The sequence below is a fragment of the Hyperolius riggenbachi genome, chromosome 5 (assembly GCF_040937935.1).
Source record: "Hyperolius riggenbachi isolate aHypRig1 chromosome 5, aHypRig1.pri, whole genome shotgun sequence".
NCBI classification, from domain to species: Eukaryota; Metazoa; Chordata; class Amphibia; order Anura; family Hyperoliidae; genus Hyperolius; species Hyperolius riggenbachi.
In genome coordinates, this window is record NC_090650.1 from 56,501,925 (window position 1) to 56,529,208 (window position 27,284).

General features: G+C 42.3%; 1 protein-coding gene across 2 annotated transcripts in view; it reads left to right on the forward strand.

Annotated features, from left to right (window-relative positions):
• Positions 1–27,284, forward strand: part of ODAD2 (outer dynein arm docking complex subunit 2) — a 226,279-nt gene that overhangs the window by 63,313 nt on the left and 135,682 nt on the right. For both annotated transcript variants that reach the window (XM_068235726.1, XM_068235727.1), the window contains exon 11: positions 26,157–26,303. In XM_068235726.1, coding sequence (XP_068091827.1) covers positions 26,157–26,303 — 147 coding nt within the window. The remainder of the gene's footprint in view (positions 1–26,156; positions 26,304–27,284) is intronic.

The following is a 27,284-nucleotide window of genomic DNA, read 5'->3' on the forward strand; positions in this document are numbered from 1 at the left end:
AGGTTTATTATTAGACTCCAAAACAAACAGTGCAACGCGTTTCACAGTTATGTTACCACTTCCTCAGGCAATAAACAGATAGGAGTACACTGTAAATAGATAAGTTGACTTTTTTACAGATTCTATGTAATCTATAGGATGCGTTCAGACTTGTCCATTGCACCATTAATGTTCCGAATTTGGCATATCAAATTTGGAACACCCGAATACTCCCAAGCACACTTCAGAGCCATTCCAGTAATTAACAAGTGGACAGGGTAAGGGGGAGGTCACTTACTTGTGCTTCATGGAGCATTTCATGTGACTCCGATACTTCCTCCTTCCTGCTTTGGGAGGAGGAAACCTCAGAGTCACGTGAAATGCGCCATGAAGAGCAAATAAGTGACCTCCTCCTGAACCTGTCCGCTTGTTCAGTACTGAAATGGCTCTGAAGTGTGTTCGGGAGTATTCGGATGTTCCAAATCTGATATGCCAAATTCGGACACTAATGGTGCAATGGACAAGTCTGATTCTAAATATTACACAGAATCTGTAAAAATGTCCATTTATTGACCTCTGTTACCGACAACGGTTAGATTTTAAAGAGGAACTCCAGTGAAAATAATCTAATAAAAAAAGTGTTTTATTTTTACAATAATCATGTATAAATGATTGAATCAGTGTTTGCCCATTGTAAAAGCTTTTCTCTCCCAGGTGGAAACAGCTGTAAACAGCTATTTGCCACAATGCAATGAGGTTCACAGACAGGAAACTGCCAGGACCATGGTCCTCACAGTTTCCTGTGGGAGGGGTTTCACCACAATATCAGCCATACAGAGCCCCCTGATGATCCGTTTGTGAAAAGGAATATATTTCTCATGGGAAAGGGGGCATCAGCTACTGATTGGGATGAAGTTCAATTCTTGGTCACAGTTTCTCTTCAAAGTGGATCCAAGATAAACTTTTACTCATTGCATAATTGTGTTCCTTTCATATAGTTTATAGGGCATTCCTCAAGCTGAATAATTTTTTGTTTTGTTTTAATACTCTACTTCCCTATGAACTAAACAAGCCTCGCCCACAGCTCCTTTTGTATCTTGGCACTGTAGCAAGGGATTATAGGAGCTCAGTCTAGGCAGGAGGAGGAGGTTACTAGCCATTGATTTCAGAGGCAGAGGGGAGGAGGAGAGGGGACTGAATTTACATACAGGCAAGCTGATAGCATCTCCAGCCCTCAGCCTGTGACAATGTGACAAACAGAACATGGCTTCCCTCGTATCACAGGAATAAATAATCATAAACTTTTGAAGCTGTTTGCAGCTAGATATGCTGTGTAAACTATCTAAACTTTTCATAAGACATATAGACAAGTTACTTGTTATACTTAGTTTTTCATCTCGGATCCGGTTTAAGTGCAATGGGAACCTAGCCTTTGCATACTTCACCTGCGTCATAACAGATGGGGAGTGAAATAGCAGTTGTGCAGTTGCATTATAATGTACACAACTGCAATGTAAATGTTTTGTCAGAAATACAGGACTACCTAGATATAATGCACAAAATGTAATGGTTAAAGGACAACTGAAGTGAGAGGTATATTGAGGCTGCCATATTTATTTCCTTTTAAACAATACCAGTTGCCTGGCTGTCCTGCTGATCCTCTGCCTCTAACACTTTTACTCAATATCCAAGTAAGTGATTTTCCACTCGATGATCCAGGAATTAACAATCTTTATTGAAGCAGTAAAACACAGCACAACATGTCTGCTAACATGTTTCGAACACACAAGGGGGTCGATTCACTAAAGTTTGATAATCGCTATCACAGCAGTTATCACGTGAGCTACCGTGTGTAAAGGTTTGCGCGTGAACAGCGTTACTTCGCATGATAAGCGAAGGTTTGCGCGTGATCACGTGTGCTTTTCACATGCTATACCTTGCTATAAATACGAACCATTATGTGTTTGAAACATGTTAGCGGACATGTTGTGCTGTGTTTTACTGCTTCAATAAAGATTGTTAATTGCTGGATCATCGAGCGGAACATCACTTAGCTTGATATTGACTGTTCGAGGTTGAGCTGCCTCGTTCCTGCTGTGACTCTGTTGGGTGGTCGGTTGAGCGGACCTCACTTCACACACATAACACTTTTTAGCCATAGATCCTGAACAAACATGCAGCAGATCAGATGTTTCTGACATTATTGTTATATCTGACAAGATTAGCTGCATGCTTGTTTCTGGTGTGATTCAGACACTACTGCATTCAAACAAATCAGCAGGGCGGCCAGGCAAATGGTGTTGTTTAAAAGGAAATAAATATAGCAGCCCCCATATTCTTCTCACTTCAGATTCCCTTTAAAGGGACACTTAAGTCAAAAAAAAAAAATGAGTTTTACTCACCTAGGGCTTCCAATAGCCCCCTGCAGGTGTCCGGTGCCCTTGCCGCCTCCCTCCGATCCTCCTGGCCCCGCCGGCAGCCACTTCCTGTTTCGGTGACAGGAGCTGACAGGCTGGGGACGCGAGTGATTCTTCGCGTTCCCAGAACCATTAGCACCCTCTATGCTGCTATATGGTATATGATATATGCTATAGCAGCATAGATGGCGCTATTGTGGCCAGGAACGCGAAGAATCACTCACGTCCCCAGCCTGTCAGCTCCTGTCACCGAAACAGGAAGTGGCTGCCGGCGGGGCCAGGAGGATCGGAGGGAGATGGCAAGGGCACCGGACAGCTGCAGGGGGCTATTGGAAGCCCCAGGTGAGTAAAACTCATTTTTTTTGTTCGACTTAAGTGTCCCTTTAATGAGATACTACTAATTCTGAATTGCATTCCTGCTGTTACTCTGTGAGCATAGACTAATACATGTTTGAGATGCCAGGGTTGTTTCGGAAACATTCTATTTTCCATTTTGTTAAGGAACATGTTTATAAAATAACCTGCATGTTTTTTTAAAAGCAGCGTTGTTAGCCATTCGCTGGCCATCACTGCTTCCACTGTTCGCATGATAGAGATGGAAGTAAATATCCAATGTACCACCATGGGGCTTGATTTACTAAAGCGTGCTAACATAGTTAGCACGCCTAAAAGCTTTGCACGTGCAAACTAGGGTGCTAAGTAGTTTGCACGGGAAAAGCTGTTACTGATCGCGCACTATTTGGTGCGTGCAAAACGTCGCACCGGTGTGCACGAAACATCGCACCGTCCTCGTGCAAAGCATGCTTATCAGGCTATTGTGCATGCGGACGGTGCAAAGTTTCGCACGCTCCGGTGTAATGTTTTGCACGCAGCGCTAAACTTTGCGCGCGCAAAATTGTGCACGCATATTAGCGCATGCAAAGGCACTTTGCACGTGCTAAGGGGCTTTTCACTGGCGTGCTAACACTTCGCACACTTCAGTGAATCAAGCCCCTTGTGGGAAGTGGACCTACCAGCAGCCCAGTTTTCATTAGCAAATCCAGGTTCAGATTTTTTTTTCCTAATCGAAGATACCCTAAATCAGGCCAATAGTGTGTCAAACATTCGTACCCACCAAAAGTAAAAAAAACGATTACTACTGGAACTTAACTGAACAAACTTTAGTTTTGTGCCAGCTGTGATTTTAGGCTTAGAAGTGACATTCATGAGATTCTTCCATTGAAAGTGAACCTCTGTTTTCTCTCGTCTTTAATCTGAGCACTGACAGATTCATTAATGTGACACATAGACATTTGTGATCCTCTAGATCTTCACTTCTAAACTTTTCTAATAGTGCAGGTTTACTGATTTGGAATAGATCATTTTCCAATTATTTATGTTTTCAGTCACTTTCAGAAGATTCTTTTCCTCATTCTACTAAAGGCTAGTACACACGCCTGACTGCAGCCAACGACGGGTCCGCCGTCAGCAGACAGTACAACGTGTGTACAGTCTGTCGGTGGACTGTTAAGGCTGTTTCTGAACGATCCGTCGTTCAGAAACAGCCTTATCAGTCCGCCGACAGACTGCTGAAAACCCGCCCGGCGAGAGGTGCCGACGGACCCGTCGTTGACTGCAGTCAGGCGTGTGTACTAGCCTTTAGAGCCCAATATAGTGTAGTATGTACTGGTAATGTATAATTGGAAGAGTAATAATATTAATTTAATACTCACAAACCAGGGTTACCAAGTAGGCGCTCAGTGTTGATGATACTGGCAGATGCTGTTTACTCCTATCTGTTATTGCCTGATGAAGCGGGTTTGTATCCCGTGAAACGCGTTGCACTTTATTTGGAGTATCCAATAAAATTGTTTTGACTGAAAATCCACAGTCGTGTGTTCTGCTTGGAGGAGGTCAGCCCATCACTGCCTTGCCTCCTCTATTACCAAGATGGGTTTTTAAGTTCTTTTAGTGTTTTTTATCCTGTTGGCGCCTCTGGGATCCTATTATTTATATCCTTCTTGAGCTAAGTGGGACCACTTAGCTTCACTTTTCAGGAAGAGAAAACATAATTAATAAGACAAACTGTCTTATAATATACAGGGCCGGTTCTCGTATGAAGCATGGTGAAAAATTTGCATCAGGCGCAGAGATTTCAGGGGCAACATTTTTGTATTGCGTGTACCTTCCTGAGGAGGAATGTAGTGGCTGAGGGTGAGCAGTTTGTTTGTCACAGATTCATAGCCAGCCTGTGTGATGGTGTTGAGCTGCAGCATGTCATGTGAGAACATTAAATGAAGCAGAATAAATTATTGGATTATGTGCGATTATTCCAAATCGGGGTGAGGGGCGCATCCTTACAAATTTGCCTCAGGCAGCAAAAAGTCTAGAACCGGCCCTGATAATACACATTTGGCATAAAGTGAATGGCCAGAAATGTATTTCTCTTAGGCATCAACCCAGAATTTCCCTCTTTATTTTAAAGTCCCCTTCATAGTTCCCCTTAAATACTGACTAAGGCCCTGCAAATTGTCCTGCAGTGACATTACACGGATGCTCCTAGCCAGTATATTGGTGTCTTCTGGAGACAGGCCACCTCATGAGGGCAGCAGCCACATTCCTGTGCATATTGCATACATTTTTCGGCAATCATGAATAAAATAATTGAAAGCTCAGAAAAAATTGATTGGAACTGTAGACCAAGTAATTGACAGTCCATCACACACCATACAATTCTTGATAAAGTTGGTCTGAAATTCATAGCTCCCAACTGTCCCTCTTTTGGAGGGACAGTCCCTCTTTGGGAGCCCTGTCCCTCTGCCCCTATTTCCTCCTCATTTGTCCCTCTTTCAGGACTTTATCCCTCTTTCTATGTAAATATATGTATTTATCTACTGAAAAATGTGTTTAATTGGCTCTAAACCTTATTCCCATCTTTTAAATTGAGATATTTCCTATTTTCAAATGTTAATATGAAGGAAAATGAACCAGGATAGAAATGACCAGTGTAGTTTGAATTATAAAAACAACATATTTTTCTTATGAAATCTTTATGGTATGCGTGACTAGGGGTGTGTCGGGGCGTGATCAGGGGGTGTGGCAGGGGCGTGCCTTAAGTGCCCCTCTTTCTCATCTCAAGAAAGTTGGGAGGTATGGGAATTTCCAACATGTCCAATCTCCAAAAATCGTACAAAACCCGGGAAATTCGATCGGATTTATCGATCGAAAACAAAGAAAAGCTCTCGATTTTTTGGGATAACCGTTCAAAATTATTGACCTGGTGAAAATGTGGATCTTTTAATTGTATGGTGCGTGGCCACCTTAAGTTTGCAATCTACACTGTGTCAAGTTAGCTTTGGAGTAGAAGGATGAAGATATGGCCACTGCATCAGGACTCCGGAACCGGAGGGCCTACTTAATTGCGGTGGCTCATCATTAGTGCTGTAGTGTTAATGTTCACCTCCATATGTGCTTTGAATAGTGGTAAAAATTAACAAACTGTTTTCCTCCCTTTTTATAAATACCTCACAGTGAGGCTTCCCCTGAAAAGCAGCTTTGCTGTTTGTATCTTGTAGTCATTGTACAGGGTGGCGCATGAAAGACTGGTCAAGCTGCCTGTCACATGCACAAGCAGCCAGCCGCTCCCAGTGCACCTCTTATCCTTACCGTGTGTCCTCCCTGGATCTATTGAGCTTGTCCTCACCTGCATTTGCTGCCGCATGAGAACATTACCCATACAGCAGCAAATGCAGGAGAAGACAGGTTCAATAAAGCTGGTGAGGACACAGCAGGAATAGAGTAAGAGGTGATCAGGGACCATCTGGCCACTTTCCAGTCCTGTATATCAACGCACGTGGCAGGCAGCCAGCCAATCTTGAGTGCACCACCCTGTATAAAATTCATTGTAAAATTTGCATCTAGGCCCAAATTTGCATTTCTCTTCACGAGGAGATGTTATCTAAAAAACAAATGCGATGAAGGTAGAAGGTGGTCATCCTCAGACCTTCTTACAGGAAACCTGTGGTTGAAATAGCCGGTGTCAGAGAGCATAACACAAGACTTATACAGCAGTTTGTGGATAGCAGTAATTCTAATGAAAACAATAATAGTAGCACAGCAAGGGTGAAGAGGTGCCCAGGATGGATAAAACTTTGTTAAAAGCACAATAAAATAGGAAAATAGGAGGTGCCTTACCTCTCCAATTACACTAACGAGGATTTAACAACAAAAAGATTTTATTTGCACAGGCAACATGTTTCATGGCGATTGCCCACGAGATTAATTTCAGAAAATAATGGCATATTGCGCTATTAGGCTCCCGTTGTCTCTGTGTTTTTTTTCCCTAAGGTGATCCCTCACCTCACCCCCCCCCCTTCCCCCAGTTGACAATTATAGTAGGTTAATGGATTTTATTCCATTCATGTAAAGGTTATATCGATATGGATTTCCCTAGGACTGTCTGTGCCATTGGTTATCCTGCATCATGTGATACAGAAAACCTGGAAGTGTTCAGTGTAATGCCATTGCAACCTTTAGTGACAATCCCATAATTCAGAGCAATCTTCCTATTATATTTGATAAACCATTGAATATTGGCCAGAGAAGAGCTGTTGTCCAGCTACTAATGGAAATCTCCCTTAAAGTGGCGACTGAAGATTACTGCTAAATCCCATTTGTGACTGGTTCTCTTTAGAGAGTGTGCGGAAGTTCATTTTGATGTTTTTGCTTGCCACACCCCTTCTAGCACCTCCCCATTGAATCTGCAAGTGTTTAAATGCCCTAGCTGGAGGTGAGGAGCCTGGATTTTGTGGTTTTTTTTAATTGTATTTGATCCTTTGTAGCTAGAATTTTATCTAGTGCTCTCCCTCTTCCTCTATTAGTGATCCTAACACACACAGCTTGCTGGTGTGTCCGCATAGTACATATGTAGGTACTAGCAGCTCCCTTGCAGGATTAGTTAGATGCACTATCTGTCCCAGGGAGGACGTTAAGGATATGTGTTCCTATTCCTTAGATAGGTTTTGATGCGCTGAATGTGTGCATGTTTTTGCTATGCATGTTACAGGGCCAGAGTTAGGACACAAACGAAACTGTGCTAACTCTACGCGGTGTATGTGACTATGCAAGAGACTTTATTCTTGTAACGAAGATCCCAGCTTTTAACTTGTAGGGACAGCATTGATTGCTGCATGATTTTTGTGAATGGATTTGCATGAGGATTTGCATGAGTGGGTGGAAGTTCATTTTGACTTTGCTGGTTCTCTTTAGTGCTTGAACTGCTTGCATGCTGAAATGTTTGCCTCTGATTCCCTTTTTGAATCCATCTCTGTTCTAGCCTAGGCCTCACCCAGCTTGTTGTGCTCAATAAGTTAATAACTCCTTCAGATTGCTGCCTACACTGGGAATGTGTGTTTTGGTATAGGCTATGTTTTGTCTGTTTGCGCACCAGCAGAAAACGATTTCAGTTGTGGTATTTTTGGGAGTTCTGTTGTCATGGCCGTCTGCCATAGCCTTTACCAAATGACAACCCTCTCCCCCCACAAGGCTTCTACTAAATTTTAAAAAGCGATCAATTGCATGATCAGGTGCCAGGATTTGGCTTCTCTAAGATCGCATTTCCCAGTGTTTAACAACAACAGCATGTCGGCACTGTGGGAATTTAACTGACAGCAAAGTCTTTTCCACATTGAGTAATGTGTGCGCTGTGCCACTTGTACAAGCGGTATGTCCTGAAATGTCAGCGCTAACCACTTGCAGTAGAGACTTTGCTGTAGACTTCATGTTCTATCTAGAACACATGAAACCATTTCATTGTGGTTTGCTTGAAAGTCGAACATTAGGCTTCATAAGCAATTTATTACAGAGAGGAGCAAAAAAAAAATAGATTTACCATTCATTCGATGATTGAAATGCGCTACAATTTTTAGATAGGCATGCAAAAGAAGTCAGCTACAAGTGGATCTCTGAACGGATATTAAAAAATATTATAGTTACGGGCCTCTTCCTTAACCACTTGAGGACCCACCCTTTACCCCCCCCTTAAGGACCAGCGCTGTTTTAGCTGATCTGTGCTGGGTGGGCTGTGCAGCCCCCAGCACAGATCAAACACCAGGCAGAGCGACCAGATCGCCCCCCTTTTTTCCCCACTAGGGGGATAATGTGCTGGGGGGGTCTGATCGCTCCTGCCTGCCTGGGTGTTGCGGGGGGGGGGGCACCTCAAAGCCCCCCTCCGTGGTGAAATTCCCCCCCCCCTCCCTCTCCTCCCTCCCTTCCCCGGAGATCAGAGGCTGCACAGGAACGGATCTGTCCTGTGCAGCCTCTAACAGGCTCCTGCCTGTCATGTGACAGCGATCCCCGGCTGCTGATTGGCTGGGGATCGCTGATCTAGTACAACGCTGCTACTGTTAGCAGCGTTGTACAAATGTAAACAAAGCGGATTATTTCCACTTGTGTTTACATTTAGCCTGCGAGCCGCGATCGGCGGCCCGCAGGCTATTCACGGAGCCCCCCGCCATGAATTGACAGGAAGCAGCCGCTTGCGCGGGCGGCTGCTTCCTGATTAATTAGCCTGCAGCCGGCGGTCCTGCAGCTGCCACTTTGCCGACGCGCGTTATGAGTGCGCGGTCGGCAAGTGGTTAAGGTGGCCACACACCATACAATTTTTTTTAATATCTGTTCAATTTAAGAATTGCAATCAATGTTTCTGACAGATTGTAACATTTCAAAAATATGACCAATGTACCACCACACCTATGTTCAATGTTTCCCCAATTATGATAAAAATGATTGGAAACTCTGAGAAAATTGCTAGGGTGTGTATATTAATAAATTGACAATCTAACACCATACAATCTTTAGTGGTGGCTGGATGGTGTAATGGTTAAGGGCTCTGTCTCTGACACAGGAGACCAGGGTAATCGACGCAAATCACCGTAAACCGCCCAAGTAAGAATGGGCCCATAGGGTTTTATTACACTAGCACTTTTAAAAAGCGCTAACGTTTGAGAGTTTTGCCGAAATGGCAGCAAAACGCTTTAGTGTGAATGGGCCCTAAGGCTCAGTTCATATTGTATGCATTTTTACTGAAGCTTTTTCACAATGCACTGCTGAAACACCTGATCAGATTTGTTTTTTAGAGTTTAATGTGAACAGACCTGTAGTGCCTTCCGATTTGAAAGAAATTTGGATGGCTTGCAGCAGATTTTCATACTTTGCATCTGTTTACCATGTAATCATTGTCAATTAACGCTATATGCATGCAATAATTTGCAGTGAAATAATGCCAAAATTTGCATTCCGAAAAACGTATGTGAAATGTAATACCCTAGTGGAAATCGGCCCTTAGATGTGAAAACGGATACAAAAATTTGCATTGGAATTGAAATTTGCATGCGAGACCATTGATTTTCATGGATCAAAGTTCGCATGTGGGACAGTGCATGGTGCAGAAATCAGCAGCATGCTGTCCATAGTTCTTTGCGCATTTTGAAAAATGCATTAAATAAAAATGACTCCATTGAACTGCTTTGGTTTCAGTGTTAAAGCGGATCCGAGATGAAAAACGAACTATGACAAGTAACTTGTCTATATATCTTATCTAAAGTTTAGATAGCTTACACAGCAAATCTAGCTACAAACAGATTTAATAGATTAGAAATCTAAATGATTATTTCTTCCTGTGATACAATGACAGCAGCCATGTTGTTTGTAAACTTTACACAGAGGCAATCTTATCTGCACCATCAGCACTCAGACTATGAGAAAAACCTAATTCCCCCTCCTCCCTCCTCCCCTCTGCCTCTGAAATCAATGGCTAGTAACACCTCCTCCTCCCCCTGCCCAGACTGAGCTCCCATGAGCCCTTGCTACTGCCAAGGCTCTCTGAAAACCTGTGGGTGTGGTTTATTTAGTTTATAGGGAATTAGAGTATTAAGACAAAAACAAAAAAGTATTTGGCTTGAGGAATGCCCTATAAACAATAGGAAAGGAACACAATTATGCAATGAGTAAAAGTTCACCTCAGATCCACTTTAAGCAGAAATTCCCATAGTGATCAGCTTTCAGAGCAGATACACTGTACTTTGGGAACTTGGAATTTGTGAACGAATGATAATGCAAAAAAAGCAAATATGATAACTGTATGGGTAATAAAAAGTAGGAAAACACGTTTTTATTGCATATTATGGCAGTTTAATCCTGCTTTAATGTGAAATGCAATTTTCGCTAATAAATTGCTTTAAATGTGTATTTTTGACCTGCACAAATGTTTTTGTAATGCAAAGTTACTAAAAAATATGGTAGAGCCATAGTCAAAATATCCCCTCAGCTCCAATAGGTTATCCACACAGCTTATATTCTCTCAAATGATGAACAAACTTGGTTAAAGGAACATTATCAAACCAAGTGTTCTAAAATGACAATATACAAATAATGTCTACGTAGCTGTGTAAACATTTTCCTACTTTTCATGTTAAATTTCAGAGGCAAAAGCTTTAATTCACTGTGTGTAGATTTTGGCTGCATTTGAAATGTTTCATTTGCAAAGGTATGAATCTCTGCAGTCTGAAATGCTAAGAACAGTGTAATATTGAAACAGAGTTATATGAAAAGCCTGTCAGGTTTCACACACACAATTACAAATATTTATGTTGCACATAAGATACATTTGCGCTGCTCTCTGCATAGAGTTCAGTCAGAGAGAGGCAGAGATTTCTCTCACACACACACAAGGTTAACAGATGAAGTGTGAGGGAATTCCCCCTCCCTTCATGGCTCAGTCTGCCGTCAGATTTGCCATTAGAAATGTGCGAAAGGAATTAGAAAACAGTAAACAAGGAGATAAGAATTCAAATGTATACACCATCACTTAGTAGCACTTCCCAAACATTTCCTATCTCAATTGAAAAAAAACATTTTAATCGATAGTGTTCCTTTAAGCACTGTAAGATATATATGGTTGCCTAAAGGTGCGTACACCCCTTTTGACGGATTTCGCCATCGGCGATCAGGAGCTGATCCCTTTGGGCGACACCGCTGGGCCAGGCTGCACACGCGTGTCAGATGTGTAGACAGCTGACACGCATGACAATGGAATTGGCGGAGGATCTGTGTCACTGGGGGTGAGTAGATCCGCTGGGCAGATCACTCGCAAATTGGAAATCAGGGGCTGCACATGCCTGATTACCACATCATACATGCCTGATTACCACATCATACATGCCTGATTAACGTCTAAGGCAATCGTTATGGTCTGCCTCAGCCGACTTAACTCAGACGTGAGTACGGGCCTTAAAGTGAACCAGAGATGAAGCACCCTCATGTATTTTACCATATATATCAGTGGGAACATTAGAGAAAACACCTACCCTGCTCTCTGTTTCATTGTTCACTGATCAGCTTGCTTGTTACCAGCTTTGATAAAATCCCCAACTGAGCATTCAGTCTGGCTTTGCTCAGGAATCATTATAGCTGAGTCTGTCTTCTCTGATGTGTTTTCAAGCCCAACCCTGCCCCCTTCTGGCTCTGCTCAGGAATCATTATAGCTGAGTCATTATAGCAAAGCCACACTGAATGCTCAGTCGGGGATTTTATCTGGGCTGATAACAAGCAAGCTGAACAGTGAAGAATGCAACAGAGAGCAGGGTAGGTGTTTTCTCTAATGTTCACCACAATTAAAATTACTCTTTATGCTAGGTACACTCTAAGTTAGCCAATAAATGGTATCATCCTGATTCAAAACTTCTTGCTTTTACCGATGGCTAACACGGTACAACACTCTACTGCTTCTGCTAGGTACACAGGATACGTTTTTTTTGGTCGATTCTGCAATTCGATCGTTTTTCGATTTGTTTTTTCTCCTTGATTTCCCGCTCTATTCTCTTATCTTTTCTTATCAATTTCCATTCACTTCTATGAGAAACCGAGCGGTAAAATGATCAAAAGTAATATAGGACATGTCGGAAATTATCTATCAAACGTAGAAACATATCATGTGTACCTAGCATTAAACAAAACAGCGATTCTAAGCCCTACAGCTTCTGCATATTCTAAACCTATTTCGAATGTATTGCGTAGGAACTTCTTTGTATAGAAATAATTTGTTCGAGGATGTCTAAAGTGTTTATTGCATCTACCTGCCTGTGGGCAGCACGGTGGCGTAGTGGTTAGCCCTCTCGCCTTGCAGCGCTGGGTCCCTGGTTCGAATCCCAGCCAGGGCACTATCTGCAAAGAGTTTGTATGTTCTCTCCGTGTCTGCGTGGGTTTCCTCCGGGCACTCCGGTTTCCTCCCACATTCCAAAAACATACAGATAAGTTAATTGGCTCCCTCTAAAATTGGCCCTAGACTACAGTACTTACACTACATAATATAGACATATGGCAATGGTAGGGATTAGATTGTGAGCTCCTTTGAGGGACAGTTAGTGACAAGATATATATATATATATATATATATATATATATATATACTGTACAGCGCTGCGTAATATGTCGGCGCTATATAAATACTAAATAATAATAAAATAATAATAAAATACCTACATGATTCCCTTTAGAAAGAAAGGCAAATAATAACATGAGCAGGGCCACCAGTCAGATTTCTCTGTGCATCCGTTTGTAGCACTCAGTAGGATGATAGATGATTGGCAGTTGACTGACTGATATTGGCAATGCTTTCTATAAAGGTTTTGGTCCTCAGTGGAGTTCCTGCCTGTGAATAAACGCAAGCTCTGTTCATAATTCCTGAGTCTTTTTTCCCCCTGCCGTATGACAAGCATTAGCATTTATTAGATAGAACGAGAATGAAACATTTAACCGCAGTCGAGAACAGTTTCCCTTCACTGGGAACGGCTTATTGGACGGCGCACAATGCAAATAGATGGTGGCCACCTGGTTTAGATCTTTTGCGGTGATCGTATGCAAATGCTCCAGCAAAATTACAGTTTCCCATAATGTTTTTCCAAGTTTCTCCATTTTCTTCTATCAGTTTGCACACTGGAAATGTGAAACGTGTGTTCAGTGTTAGATTTGTCAACACATTGTACAGTGTGCGTCTCGCAGTAATAGTTAAATCGCTGTATGTTTCTACTGTGGAGCTGCAAGAAGATTGGAAAACAAAATCACTTGTATAAACCATGGATGCTTGCCCATGTTTTCCTGTTAATGCTCTAATGAGGAGATGGTGACAGCATGTTGGCCTCCAGATTGTCAGCTGTTGGGAAGGGCAGAACTTGCAGGTCCTCAGCCCCATTGCTAATACCTAGTACTCTGTATCGCAATCTCCAACATGATATGTGAACATGATTTGTGACTTGATAAGATCAGATATTCACAGGTGTTAAGTCTGCAACGAGAGATTGGAAATTGGTGGGGAACCCTTTACCAACCAATTTAATTTAGCACATTTTTTTATTTCTTATTTAGATTTACATTTTCTTGCTTCAAATTAGTACTATTGTAATGTGTATATGGCCACTTGTCATTGGGGGGCAGTGTGGGACAATAACAGAGGACTACTGCGTTCACTTTCTATATTTTCTGCTAGTAGAGGGAGATCAAAGCATTCCAAGAATTTACAGCACTACCAGTTTTGCGACTGAGGTCAAAAGCAGTGCACTTATCTCAAATGAGTTAACTCTATTAAAGCTGATAATGGGTTAAATTCACTCTATCTGTACTAACCAGAATGGAGAATTTGAATGAAAGGCAATTTATAGCCTGTATGCTGTATGTACAGAAAATCCACTTACTCCAGACAGCATAATCCAAATTATACAAGTTAAACAGATGTTAAAGGACACCTGATCCAGATCAAAGGTATCTAAGGTATGCACAGAGTTATGTTCATGCTGGCTCCACATACCTCTGTGCGTTGTCCATTCCTCTCCTGGTTTCCCCCTGGTCCTTGTAATTACACCTTGAAAATTTTGACTTTTGGCTGAGGTCAAATATCAGACAGGAAGAGGCAGGCTTGTTGTGATGCTTCTCCCTATAATCCTCCCAATTTCCTTATTTTCCACACCCCATTTTACTCCATTTAAAACAAGGGAATGGGACAGCGATAGGAGGGAACATCGCCAGAAGCCTGCCTCTTCCTGTCTGAATATTTGATTCCAGCAAAAAGTCATATTTTCAAGGAGTTATTGCGAGGACTGGTGATGAACCAAGTTAGGTTTACCTTAGGTAGCCTTCCTCAGGTCAAGTGCCATTTAATTGTCTAATTATACTACTAAAACTAAAATTTCAGTAACTACGCTTAGTCACCTAAAAGAACATTTAAAAGCATTCCCAAGCATTCACTGGGCTCGATTCACAAAGCGGTGCTAACCCAGTTAGAGACTTTAGGCATGACAACCATTGCACCATGCTGGTGAAAAGTCAGTTTAGGCGTGATAAGTTTAGGCATGATAAGTTTAGGCATGCTAAGTTTAGATAAGTTTAGATCGCACACAAAGTCCCGCACGCAAAGCAGCGCCATTAAACTCTATGTGAAGGGCACCAGACTTTGCTAGCGCAAAACTTTTGATCAGCTGTGCACTGCGGTGCTAACCCAGTTGGTGCTTAAACTTATCATGCCTAAACTTATCACACCTAAACTTATCATGCCTAAACTTATCTCACCTAAACTTATCATGCCTAAACTTATCACACCTAAACTTATCATGCCTAAACTGAGTTTGGGCATGATAAAGGGCTTTTCACCATCGTGCTAACTGTTAGCACCGCTTTGTGAATCAGGCCCACTGTGTGGAAAATTGTTTATTTTGACTGCAGAGAGCCGTAGAAGCTTGCTTATCTCTGGTAATCCACAAATGTAATGTGTCTTCATGCTTTCCACTCCATCCGCTGTATGGACACATCGCCCCAGCAACAGCAGTGTCACTTCAGCAGAAAAGAAGGGAAGAGAGTGAAGACACAGGCACGGGGAGATTCTTGCCTTGGTTGCTGATGACAAGGGATATGAAAGCTTCTACTGTTCTCTGCAATGAACATACAATTTTACACACAGGGAATATGTGGGAATGCTTAAAAATGTTATTTGATGTAACTAAGAATAGTTACTGAAATTGTAGTTTTGGGATTATAATCCTACTGTAGAGCACTAGTTTGGGCACATGTTATTCCATGCATATTGTGTGGAATACATCTAAACGTGCAGTACACTAAATTTAGTGTGTTATACATAAACCATTCCTACATTACTGTATTCATTTTTATTATCTGACTGGCTGAGTTCTGACAGTTCCAATGACGTGTTGTGAAGCAGTGCATTATTGGAATGCTGCATAAATTTTTATCCTTGTTGCAACACTGTCCCATTTGATGTCACTGACTGAGACCAGTGCTCCATTGGTGCTGTGCTGGGCTGAATTCACCATAAGGCACTGTAGGCACATGCCTACAGGCACCGATGATGGAAAGGCGGCTCACTCCCCTCCTCAAGTGCCTCCCTCCTTCCTTCCCTAAGCAGAGTCCTGAGTGGAGTATAAATTAAAAAAAAATACATATATCCAGGCACATCGCATCTAGTTAGGACATTAAATAAGTTATTAAGGAAAGGGAGGTGCTGAAGGGGGTGTGGCTAGAAAACAGCAAAAATCTATTAACCCTTCTCACTCTTGCATGCAAATGTTCAAACAAATACATTCAGAGATTCACTCATCCAGGTAAACATGGATACATTACGTTAGCTCCCTTGTGCGATTGGTAAGATGCACTATCTGTCCCAGGAGACGATGTCAGGATGTGTGCTCCTAATCCATTGATAGGTTTGATGCAATGAATGTGTTTGCATGTCTGCACTATGCATGTTACAGGGCCAGAGTTAGGACACCTATGTTTACCTGGGTACTTCTGCGCAGTATAGGTGACTAAGCATAAGAATGCATTCTTCTGTGAACTAAGACCCCGGCTTTTAACTTAGCTGTAGGGATAACAGTTGTGCCTGGTTGAGTGAATCTGTGAATGCATTTGTTTGAACATTTGCATGCGAGAGTGCGAAGGGTTAATAGATTTATAAATTAAAAAAAGGTTACTCGCCCATGTCTCGGCATTCCACTGACCAGATCTCCCTTCAGGTGGAGACACCTCTAGCTACCTAATACCTGGCTCAAGCTACTTAATACTTAGGATAGCTCTGGCTACCTAATACTAGGGGCACCTGCAGCTACCTATGACATGCAAGGAAACTAAGGGAGAAGTGACAGCTAGGCCAGCCAGCACACTTACGCTGCGGTTCAGCTGGTGTTTGTAGGTTCATGGAGGGTGAAGTCTAGGGTTCCAGGACATCTGTGCCTATAGGCTCCTGTGATGTAAATCCGGGTCTGGTGCTGTGCGTTTCTATATAACGCATATCTGCTGACGTTGTGAAGTGATAGTGAGCACTAAGGGAGCTTTTAGATTTGTGTAAAGTACTAACAAAAGCAAACACAAGTTTAAAAAGAAAAGTTAAAAACAAAAGCTCAGTATAATATAGTAAAATTTTAGTTCCTGCTAAAAATGCTCTCAGTACACCCTCTCTGTTACAGAGACCCTTGGAGTCATCTTTTCATGTTCTACCACCGTGTTGTCAGGAACACCTTGTTCATGTGGCTGTAATAATGAAATAAATCAGTAACAATGGAACTTCGGGAAATGTGATTAAGAATAGATCCCGACAACCTTTCAGAATTCCCAGAATCGGCAGTGGTCCACCCCATTATTATTAGTCTATCAGTAAACTGAGATGTATGTAGAGCTTAGCATGGAGAAGGCCTGTAATCAGAGTGGCTATCACATGGCCTTCATCATCCAGCAGGTCTGAGTGACAGAGCACCACTCCCGTAGCTTTCCAGCTCCTGAGACTCAAAATTGCTTAAATGTTCCACTCATTTGGTGCCCAGACAAAGAAAGATCAGCTTTCTTTTTTTAATCATTTCTAATGATCTGTTTGTGGGTGTACCTCCACATTCTTTTCCTGGCTTCTCAATCTTCTTTCCATGCATCTCACTAAGCAACCTGTATTGCACCTCCTGTATAATACTATACAAAGTAATTAGTTTTCTTATTTCTGCTGTGAACTGAAGGCTATGCATTTAAAGTAGGGTGAAACTCAAATTCCATCCATCATCTAAAGCAGTAGTACAGCATAAAACTAGTAGGAGAAAATGTATGAATGGGTTAGAAGCTACTGGAAGGGTTAATGCTCAAACTTCTACTTCCTTCACAAGCTATTTGCTGAATTGATTCCTGTTACTGTACTGAAATTATCTACCCTACCATACCCTACTGAAATTATCAGATTGTGTTCAGCTAATAATCAGCTGTGTTAACAATGCAGAAAATCTTTTGTTGTATCCAGAGGGGAAGTGAAGAATTTTCTACTTTGTATGCTTAGTAATTACTTAATTACAAGTCAATCTAATAATTTGTCCTGCAGCTGGCATTCTTATTAATTAGCTGCAGTTAATTGTACAGGTGCCTTGGAATGACATTGGAACATTGGAACAAGGGTGTCATGGGAAGGACTATTCATGTATAATGCTTAGAAAAACATTACTGGGCATTGCAATGCAGGAGCACTGTACAATTACTAGATAAATGTTGTTGGGGTCCTGGTCACCAAGCTTTGCAAATTCTGGCAAGGAATAGAGAAAGATGCACTGTTTTCCTATTTGTTTCAGTAGAACCATGTGGAACTCTCAGAGTGCAGAGGACCGTAACAGCCCACAATTGTTTATCTACATTATAGCTGGTTGAGGATGGCAGATACATAGGCATCCAACCTAGCAATTATGGCAACAGAAACCTGAGTGCTAACACATTGCAATGCCTTGGCTTGTAAAATCAGGTCCTTAATGTTGGCATCAACAGGTGACAATTTTGTATTTTAACCCTTTCGGGACTGGGCGGCTCTGGGACCTTAAAGGGAAGGTCCAAGCAAAAAAAAAAAATGAGATTCACTTACCTGGGGCTTCTAGCAGCCCCATGTAGCCATCCTGTGCCCTCGTAGTCACTCACTGCTGCTCCAGTCCCCCGCTGGCAGCTTTCTGACCTCGGAGGTCAGGGCCACATTGCATACATTTTTACGTATTCCAGCTAGTGCAGGAACAAAAATTTACGCGTTTCACCACTAACGCGTAAAAATGTATGTGTTAATGTTCCTGCACTAGCGGGAATGTGTAAAAATGTACGCAATTCGGCCCTGACCTCCGAGGTCAGAAAGCTGCCAGCGGGGGACTGGAGCAGCAGTGAGTGACTACGAGGGCACAGGATGGCTGCATGGGGCTGGTAGAAGCCCCAGGTAAGTGAATCTCATTTTTTTTTTTTTGCTTGGACCTTCCCTTTAAGGACCAGAGCCGTTCTTTCCCTATTGAGCCCTGTGATTACTGTGATTGGCTCACAGTAATCACAAGGTCAGGAGCCAATGAAATTGGCTTTTGACTGGGATGCCGAAGCTCTGCGGCCACTGAGACAGCAGAGGGAGTGGGTGCAGGGACAGAACAGCGGTGTGAACGACGACGACAGTGTGAGTGCATGGTGGTGAATAGTTGGAGTCCACATACTGTCAGAGCGGCACAGCCACCAGCAGGATGTAGATTCCAACTATTTTGGACCAAAAGCGGTTAAGTTTTGTAGCTGTCTGGCCTTGCCAGTTAGGCCTCTTTCAGATGGCAGGCTGAGCGCTAGTTAGCGCTTGGTACTGGCGGTCAGTACCAAGCGCTAAACAGCCCTTAGCCGGTGCAAGGGAGAAACTGCAAGTCCTTCATCTGCCCATGTGAACGAGGCCTAAATTTCTCCTTATGTCCCATTTCACTTTACCATCTTAAATATAAATAAATATAAATAAAGTCACCTTAATCTCGTTTTTTACTTCCTACCTTCAGTTTCTCACAGCAGATTTGTTTTTCCCGTAACAGAACAGCCTAGATCACAGTGTACTGCAGAGAATCCAAACACATCTACCCAAAATAACATTCCGTAATTAGGTTATAATAATTTAATTACGCCTAATTGACGCGACTCTTCTGCCGCAACAACTCAATTGTCATTTCATGCGGCCTTGTTTCTTTCTAAATTTTAAATTCTCACAGTTTTACACACGGGGCCTTCTCATGCAGATGCAGCTTTTATTTTACCTCAGTTACTTGAACCTTTTCCTAGATTCCCAAAATAACACAAGTAAGACCTCCTGTACACACGAAATCAAATTAACTGAATGAGCTCATGACACGCTGTGGTCACAGCATGTTCTGTTTAGGTAAGCTGGTATAATTTAGGCTTCCCCACAAACGTTTCATGACTCAATCTGTTTGTTAGCTGCAGAAGGGCTTATTGACAGGCTTATTGAAACCTTAACTGCCACTCTGTGTTTGCTGCACTTTGAGACAACTGTCTTCCTCTTTTCGTTACCTCATAAATCCCCTTCGGTCACGTGACCCCACTACGGGTCAAACAGGGGGCCAGTTTCCAGTGCTCACTTTGCAGATTACTCTCTAGGGTCCCACAACACAGTCTTAATGCTTATTAGACAGTGTGAATTTGATACTGTAAAAATGTTCCCATAATTACACTCAAGCATGTAATTCTCATTCCTGAAGGCTTTATTAGTTAATTTGATATTGTGTTGGTGTGATGCATATAAAAGTTTGTCTAGGCTGAGTAGCACTTAAAAGGATCCTGTAGTGGATGGCATAACTGGAGCGAAGATGGTACACTTAAGGCCCCTTTTACACTAGGCCATTTTCTTTCTGTTGTGTTATCCTTTTTGCATGCAGGGTAACTCAACAGCAAAGAAAGTCTATGGGGCCTTTTACACTTACCCCATAGCATTGCGCCGGACGTTTCCGACCCGCAGCAAAGTCAACAGTTCATTACTTTGCAACGTCCGCTGCAATGTGGTGGCAGAATGCATGGAGGTCAATGGCCATGGCAAAACTATAATTTTTTTGGGTGGAGATGCAGCGCCCATGTGCAGAACGACGCAAATACGACAGGAAGCTGGAAAGCCCAATGATGTACTTCCTGTCCAGCAGGGAGTATGTTACTGGGCGAGGGGCGGTGACGTGGGGCGAAGGGCGTGCTATACATATGACCCTGTTGGTGCACTCTGCCACAGGGTCATATGAATCTAGTTTTTAAGTGTTGCAATGCGATGAAGGCAGAGAAAAGCACCGCAACGCATCTGCCCAGGTATAAAACCAGCAAAAAGTGTGATCATGATGTCTACTAAGTCCCAGGAAAGAACTCCAGATTTGGATGAAAATTTAATTTCTTGACTGTGGGTGCATCCCGAACCTTAGCAAGTGTTCCCTAGTCCTTTGGTTGGATTACCATAGGTTACCATAGCAAGACATTCAGCTGAGTATGAAGAGAGCTTAGTTTAAGGGTAAATCAGTATAGAGATAGTAATGCACATGATGCAACCCTGAACCTGTTATTATTAAATCAACTTCTGAATTTCCTGACAGGTGTCCAGATTGAAAAACACACGATTGGTTCGCACGATGACCAGGGGCCCCGGACCTCTCTCACTGGCCGGGGCCCCAAGGCCAATATGTGATACCTGGAGGGGAGTGCAGGTGGGCCTGGACCACTCACACAGGTGTCCAGATTGACTTAGGATAATTGTCTGCCTGGGTACTGTTCTGCTAATCCGCAAATGTAACCATTGCCAGCCAGGATAAGCTCTCTGCCTAGTCTCTTCACTCTGCTCCCTCTTCCTCTTCTGCTGAATAGACTCATTGCGTGGCAACAGTTGAGTCACTTTAGCAGAGGAGGGGAGCAGAGTGAAGAGACCAGGCAGAGATCCTCTCCTGGCAGGCAATTATTACATTTGCCAGCAGGGCCGGTTCTAGACTTCTTTGTGCCTGAGGCAAATTTGTGAGGATGTGCCCCCCCCCCCCCCATTTGTAGTGATCGCACAGCACCCAACAATTTGCTCTGCTTCATTTAATGTTCTCACATGATATGCTGCAGCCCAACACAGTAGCACACTGGTTGGTTGTGAGTCTGTGCATCTTTCTTCTCCTCCTCCTCTGACTGCATGCTGTTAGTGTAAATACAGTACAAAAAGGCTGTCCCTGTAATCTCTTCGCCTGATGCAAATGTTTCACCTTGCTTCACAAGAGAACCGGCCCTGTTTGCCAGTTGGCAAATGTACAGTAGATCTCTACATTAAAAGTAAAAAATATTACACACAGGGACTATTTTCAAATCTACTTTTATGTACACAAAGCCTGGAATACATATCCAATTTTGATTGACCAATAATTGGCCAAATTTACTTTTTTATGTTCTATGAGAGCCCTCATGCTACATTGACCAATCAACATGACCTGTGTATATACACCCTAAGAGTGGGTATTTAAATTTTAGTTTAGGGAGTTGATTTGTGCAGCGTATAGGATCTGAGGCCAGGGAAACCAATGCAACACCAAAAACCAGAGGAAAAGGTCCAGGAATGAGGCCAAGGTCGTGCACTGGAGGTCACATGACTAATACTCCAAGGGATAGACAAGCTCAAAGTCAGTTACTAGCCAGAGGGCAGCTAAGCAGATAAACCAGGGATGACACGAGAGCGTAGTCAGAACAAGCAGAGGTCAATACAGGCAGTGATGCAAAAATATGGTCAAAGGTACAAGCAAGGTTGTCACACAAGAGCAGTCTGAAATCGCACCCTATCAGGTTAGGCACGCAGCAAATAAATGCTATCATGGACAAGGATGTACTGGATGAGGCAGGACTTTATAGGGGCAATGATTAATCTTGCAAGACTACAAGTCCCAATGGCTGCTCCATTGCCTTTTGGCCACCTGTTGGGCATTTCAATTTAACAACTCTCCTCCGGCAGTTAACAGCAGAGGAAATAAGACACATGCGTGGCTATAGGCTTCCATCTAAAGGGACGTGGACCCATGCATGCAGACAGACTCTAAGCATGATTTTCAACCATGGCAGCCTGAAGAGGAAACAGCTAATTGAGCTGGCTCTCGGAGGAGCCGGAATTTTTGCTGGACCATTGGGTAGGTAAGTTCATGACAGAATGAACATAACATTTTGAGGGAAAGTTGTGTATATAATGTCATGATTATAAAAAACAGAGCAGTGGCGCACGAATGGGCAAAGAAGCAGCCTGGGTTAAAACTCAGGGCCAGTCCTCAAGCCCTATTGTGGAAGTCAATAGTAACAAACTGGAGAACCCGGCGCTTTAAAATATTCAATTCCACAAATCCCACTCAACCAGGAAAAATCCACCATTGTGGTGAAAATGTAAATGACAGTACCTGCATCCAGTGTACAACGTTAGAATGTCACCTCCTAAGTGATGGTCCATTCCCGCTCTGACTGTGTGGCAAGGCTCTCTGGTGTCAGTGGCTGCAAACCGCATGCAATATTATCTCGTGCTCTGTCGGCGAGTTTCCTGGATATAGTGGCAGAGAAGGGACACCGCAATAATGCAGACTGCGCCTATAGTTGACAAACTGCACGCGTACTATGTACTTACTGACAACTGCTTGGTTTATTTGCATATAATAAAAATTCCGATCCGGATTTCAGCTCTCAGCCTTCAGCATTGGATAGCAGCATCATAATATATAATGTCATGATATTGACACCCCACACACTCAAAGATGATTATTAAAACAGTGAACTGGGGTGAATACGACACTAAATGCTCAGCAGTAGGCTACAGTATATATGACATACAGAAGCCAAATTCAATTCAAGACAATATTGAAAATGCTCAAGGACATTCAATAGCATAATAAAATATACCCTTGAAGCAAAGGTACATATACAGTAATTGGCTTGATAAATGACTACAATTATTAACCATCCCTTTGAGGTGGATCACAACCATAAAACACTCAGCCCCTTGCTTGATTGTAATGTGTATGCAAGGCAGGGATGTTGCACCTGTGTTGGCTGGTGGAGAGGGGCGCAACATGGCGGCTCCTAGCATGTGGCATTGCGGGTTGTAGGAGTGGGAGGAGTTAGGGTAGCGCTGGTTGGTGTTAAAGTTGCTCATCGTGCTACATTTCTGTCCTGCTAGATGGTGGAGTTATATGTAAACTCTTGGTGGTGAGTATGTGGATGGGGGGAGTTTTAACAAATTCTGAAAATGACCTTTAAACTGGATTATTTCTTAGAAATAAGCACATTTATTAGACGACTAGAGTTGCAAAACGTTTGGCAACTGTTTATCCAAGTTAAGATTTTTGTTTTCATTTTTAATAGGATTCTTGAAATTCAATTTCATTGTGTTTGCAGCAAAGTAACAGCCTGTGAACCATTGCAAAATCATCCCCTTAGGCTTGGTCCTGTGGAGTTTCTGGAGGAAGCAATGGCCTGCCACTCAATCGAGATTTTTTTTGTGTGGTATTTATGAAAATCCATGGAAATGTGCTATCTGTCTTACTGTATTTTAGTTCCAATAGTAATTGCTTTTCATTACAGTAGATTGTTTTAGCAGCTCAACTCCCCGTGTTGCAATTTTCTGGGTCAAAAATAAAAGTGTTCATTTAGAGGCATTTAACTTCTGGAGCGCTTACAGACTGGAGCAAACAGCCTGTCTGATTGGTCGGGGTCAGAGGACGTACCACACAGAGCTATTTTCTGTTTTCTGTAACTGCCTGAGGTCAGCTAGAGTTTAGGCTTGAGGATCAGCTGCCTGGACTGAATGGTAGGTTTGGCATTTTTGCTTTCTTGCCGGTTCTTTTTTAGCATCAGGAAGCGGACCAGCATTTCAGAAGTAATGCAAGCTGTTAAGGAATTGGACGTTACTAGTAATGTTCAGGGTCAAGAGAGTCTGTATTAACTTGAGAGTGTGTTCTGGACCAACTGCTGAAGGTGAAAAGCAGCTGGCGTTAAAGGAAAAGTCTAAAAAGAAAAATGCTCTCATTTACCGTATTGTACCAGGATATTAATAATAATAATAAATATAATTAGCAGTGGTAAAACATTTGTTTTGCAGATACTATCTTTTGGTTATGCCTAGTTATACATAAAAATACCATAAAAGCATTGATGAAGCCAGATTTTTCATACGATCTCTCTCTTTATCATTTTCTCACCTTATTCATGTAATAGTTTTCAATAGCTAATAAGTAGGAGCGTAGCTATGAATCATTGGGTCTCTCAGCTGAATTTTGATACGCCAACGTTCAAAATCCTTTACCTGTCTCCAGTTGGTGACCACTTTGAAAGTTTTTTTGCCATATTTCATATTTCAAGTGTGGCCATCGTGATCCCCTCCCAACAACCTGCACACACCCTCCCCCCATACACACACACTTTCCATAACAAGTGTGGTCGCAGCAACATGTGATCTGGAGGCAGGCCCCTTGTAAGTAGTTGAGATCCCCCAAAAGCTCAGTACCCCTTTGTCTTTAGTGTAAATTCATGCTTCCTGTTCACTGATAAGTCATATAAATGAGGTGAGAAATACATAAGGTGAGAAATCACACAAGTTGTATACATCAGCACCAATATCGCCTTTTTTTTAGGTTGTGCATTTTTAAATGAGATTGAAAGACAATTGTCGACCATTTATGAGAGAATTACATGATAAGCCATTTTATGTAGACCTTCATCAGGCCATTTGATTTCGGATTGAATAATTGAGAAGACAAATAACTTTTATATTGTGCTTGTCTCCTGGTGAACTCAAATCTCTTCAGGGCTGCATCCACTTAAAGAGGAACTTCAGCCTAAACAAACATGCTGTCATTAAGTTACATTAGTTATGTTAATTAAAATAGATCGGTAATATAATCTCTTACCCACCCTGTTTTAAAAGAACAGGCAAATGTTTGATTTCATGAGGGCAGCCATGTTTTTGGTTGAAAGGAGGTGACAGGGAGCATGAGACACAGTTCCAACTGTCCTGTGTCCTGATCACCCCTCCCAGTTGCTAGGCAACGAGAACAACAACATAGGAAATCCCATCATGCTTTGCACAGCATCAGGGGAAAAATGCCCGGGCAGTTTCCTTTGATGGGCGGAGTTTAGCTTCTGTGCAGCTACAAATGAGGCTTACATAAGAAAATCAAAGTTCTGATCCTGTGAAACTGTTAAAGAAACACCAAGCCTTTTCAGTGCTGCTGAGTAGATTTTTAGTCTGGAGGTTCACTTTAAAGCACGCAGGATCAGTAGGAAGTGTTGCCCAAAAGAAGCCAGTTTTATGTACTGGCTTGAGCTGGGATTCGAACCCTGGTCAAAGGCTCAAATCCTACATTAAAGGCAACAGTTTTATCAGTACGCTATCCAACTGAGCTAATTGATTGTTGTATTGGTTTATTTATAGTACAGACAGTCCCCTGCTTACACAAAGGTTCAGTTCCGGGAGGTTGTTTGTAAGTTGAATTTGTTTGTAAGTTTATTCATCTTGTTACTTTTTCTTTTGGACACCTCTGGATTTAGGCATATAGTAGTAACAATGTTATTAGTTAATGCACTTTCTTTAATGTGATTTGTATTATATCACTTACAACAGTTTATACAATACGGTAGCATGTAACAACAAAAATATTTAATAACAAAACAGTACTGTATGTTTTGTCTGTGGAAACAACTTTGTATGTGTGAAATGTGACTCAAAATCAGTAGTTTCTAGGTCACCTGACTTTGATCTCATCCTCTTCAGCTTATTTTTAGTACTTTTTGTTTTTTGGGGGTTCTAAAAAAAAGTGTTGGGTATATATGAGATGAGAAGACGCTATATAACTCATGAAACAAGCTATTGCTATAGATTGCAAATCAGTATTTCCAAGCACTTTAAAAAAAATGTTTTTGCCATTTTAGGGAGGTAACCAAACTGCCACTGTTATTGCACTGTGCTCCATGAGAGATTTTAATCTTACGCAAGAAACATGCCAGCTGGCTATAAGAGATGTTGGAGGACTGGAAGTGCTCATCAACTTGCTGGACACCGAAGAGATCAAGTGTAAGGTATGAAAAAGAAATATGACTTTGGCTAAGCTGCAGGGTCACGATATACCAGACCAGCTGGAGCAGGTAGCAAACTCATGCACTGTATGAGCTTGATTCACTATACCGTGCTAACACATAGCATGGTCGCGCTATGCGTTTAGCATGCAATGTGACGTGCGCACATGTTTACGCAAGTAAAGGTTGCGCTTACTCGCTAACAAAGGTGCTAACTGTCTTTGCGTGTTAACTGTCGCTTTAACACGCAAACACCTTTGTTAGCGCACGAGCTCAAGACTTTACACACGTTAATAAGTCGCTAAACGCATAGCGCGACCGTGCTATGTGCACGGTATTGTGAATCAAGCCCTACATGTTCCAGTGATCTGCTGCAGGTGTTCACACTATCTAAGGAGTGGAAATGTGCCATATGCTCAGATATGGCAACACATCCGCTACCCACTAATTATCATACAGGTCTGGGATGTCCTCTGTGATATCGCAATGGACATTCCCGTATTCAGTGTGAACGGACTGTATGAACAAGCCCATACCAAAGCATGGATCTGTCTTACATGCACATTGGTACTCTGCCATCCATTCCAAAAATTAGTGTGGCTACCTCACTCTTTTGTAGTAAATATAGTTTATGTAACTAACTGTAGTTTAAGCTCTTGCTAAATCTGTATAATTCTCAGACTGGTAAGAATATCTGGATGGCATCTTATGAGGTGTCCAAATTCCGCCATAGTTCGCCCACATCGGCATGTGTGGAAGTTGTTACCCTCATCTTCTCCTGTCCACAGAATATGGAGATTTACCACTTGTCCTTGACATGGACAAAGATGCTTTGCAAGAATGGATTAAGGATTTCTTTCTCCCGTTCTTGCAGAAGCCCCTAAAGAACAGAACTAAGTTATGTGGGCCACTTATCCTACGAGGAATCTTGACAAATCTGGCCATAGCTGATATCCAGCTATTATAGAAAGCAGTGGAGTAGTC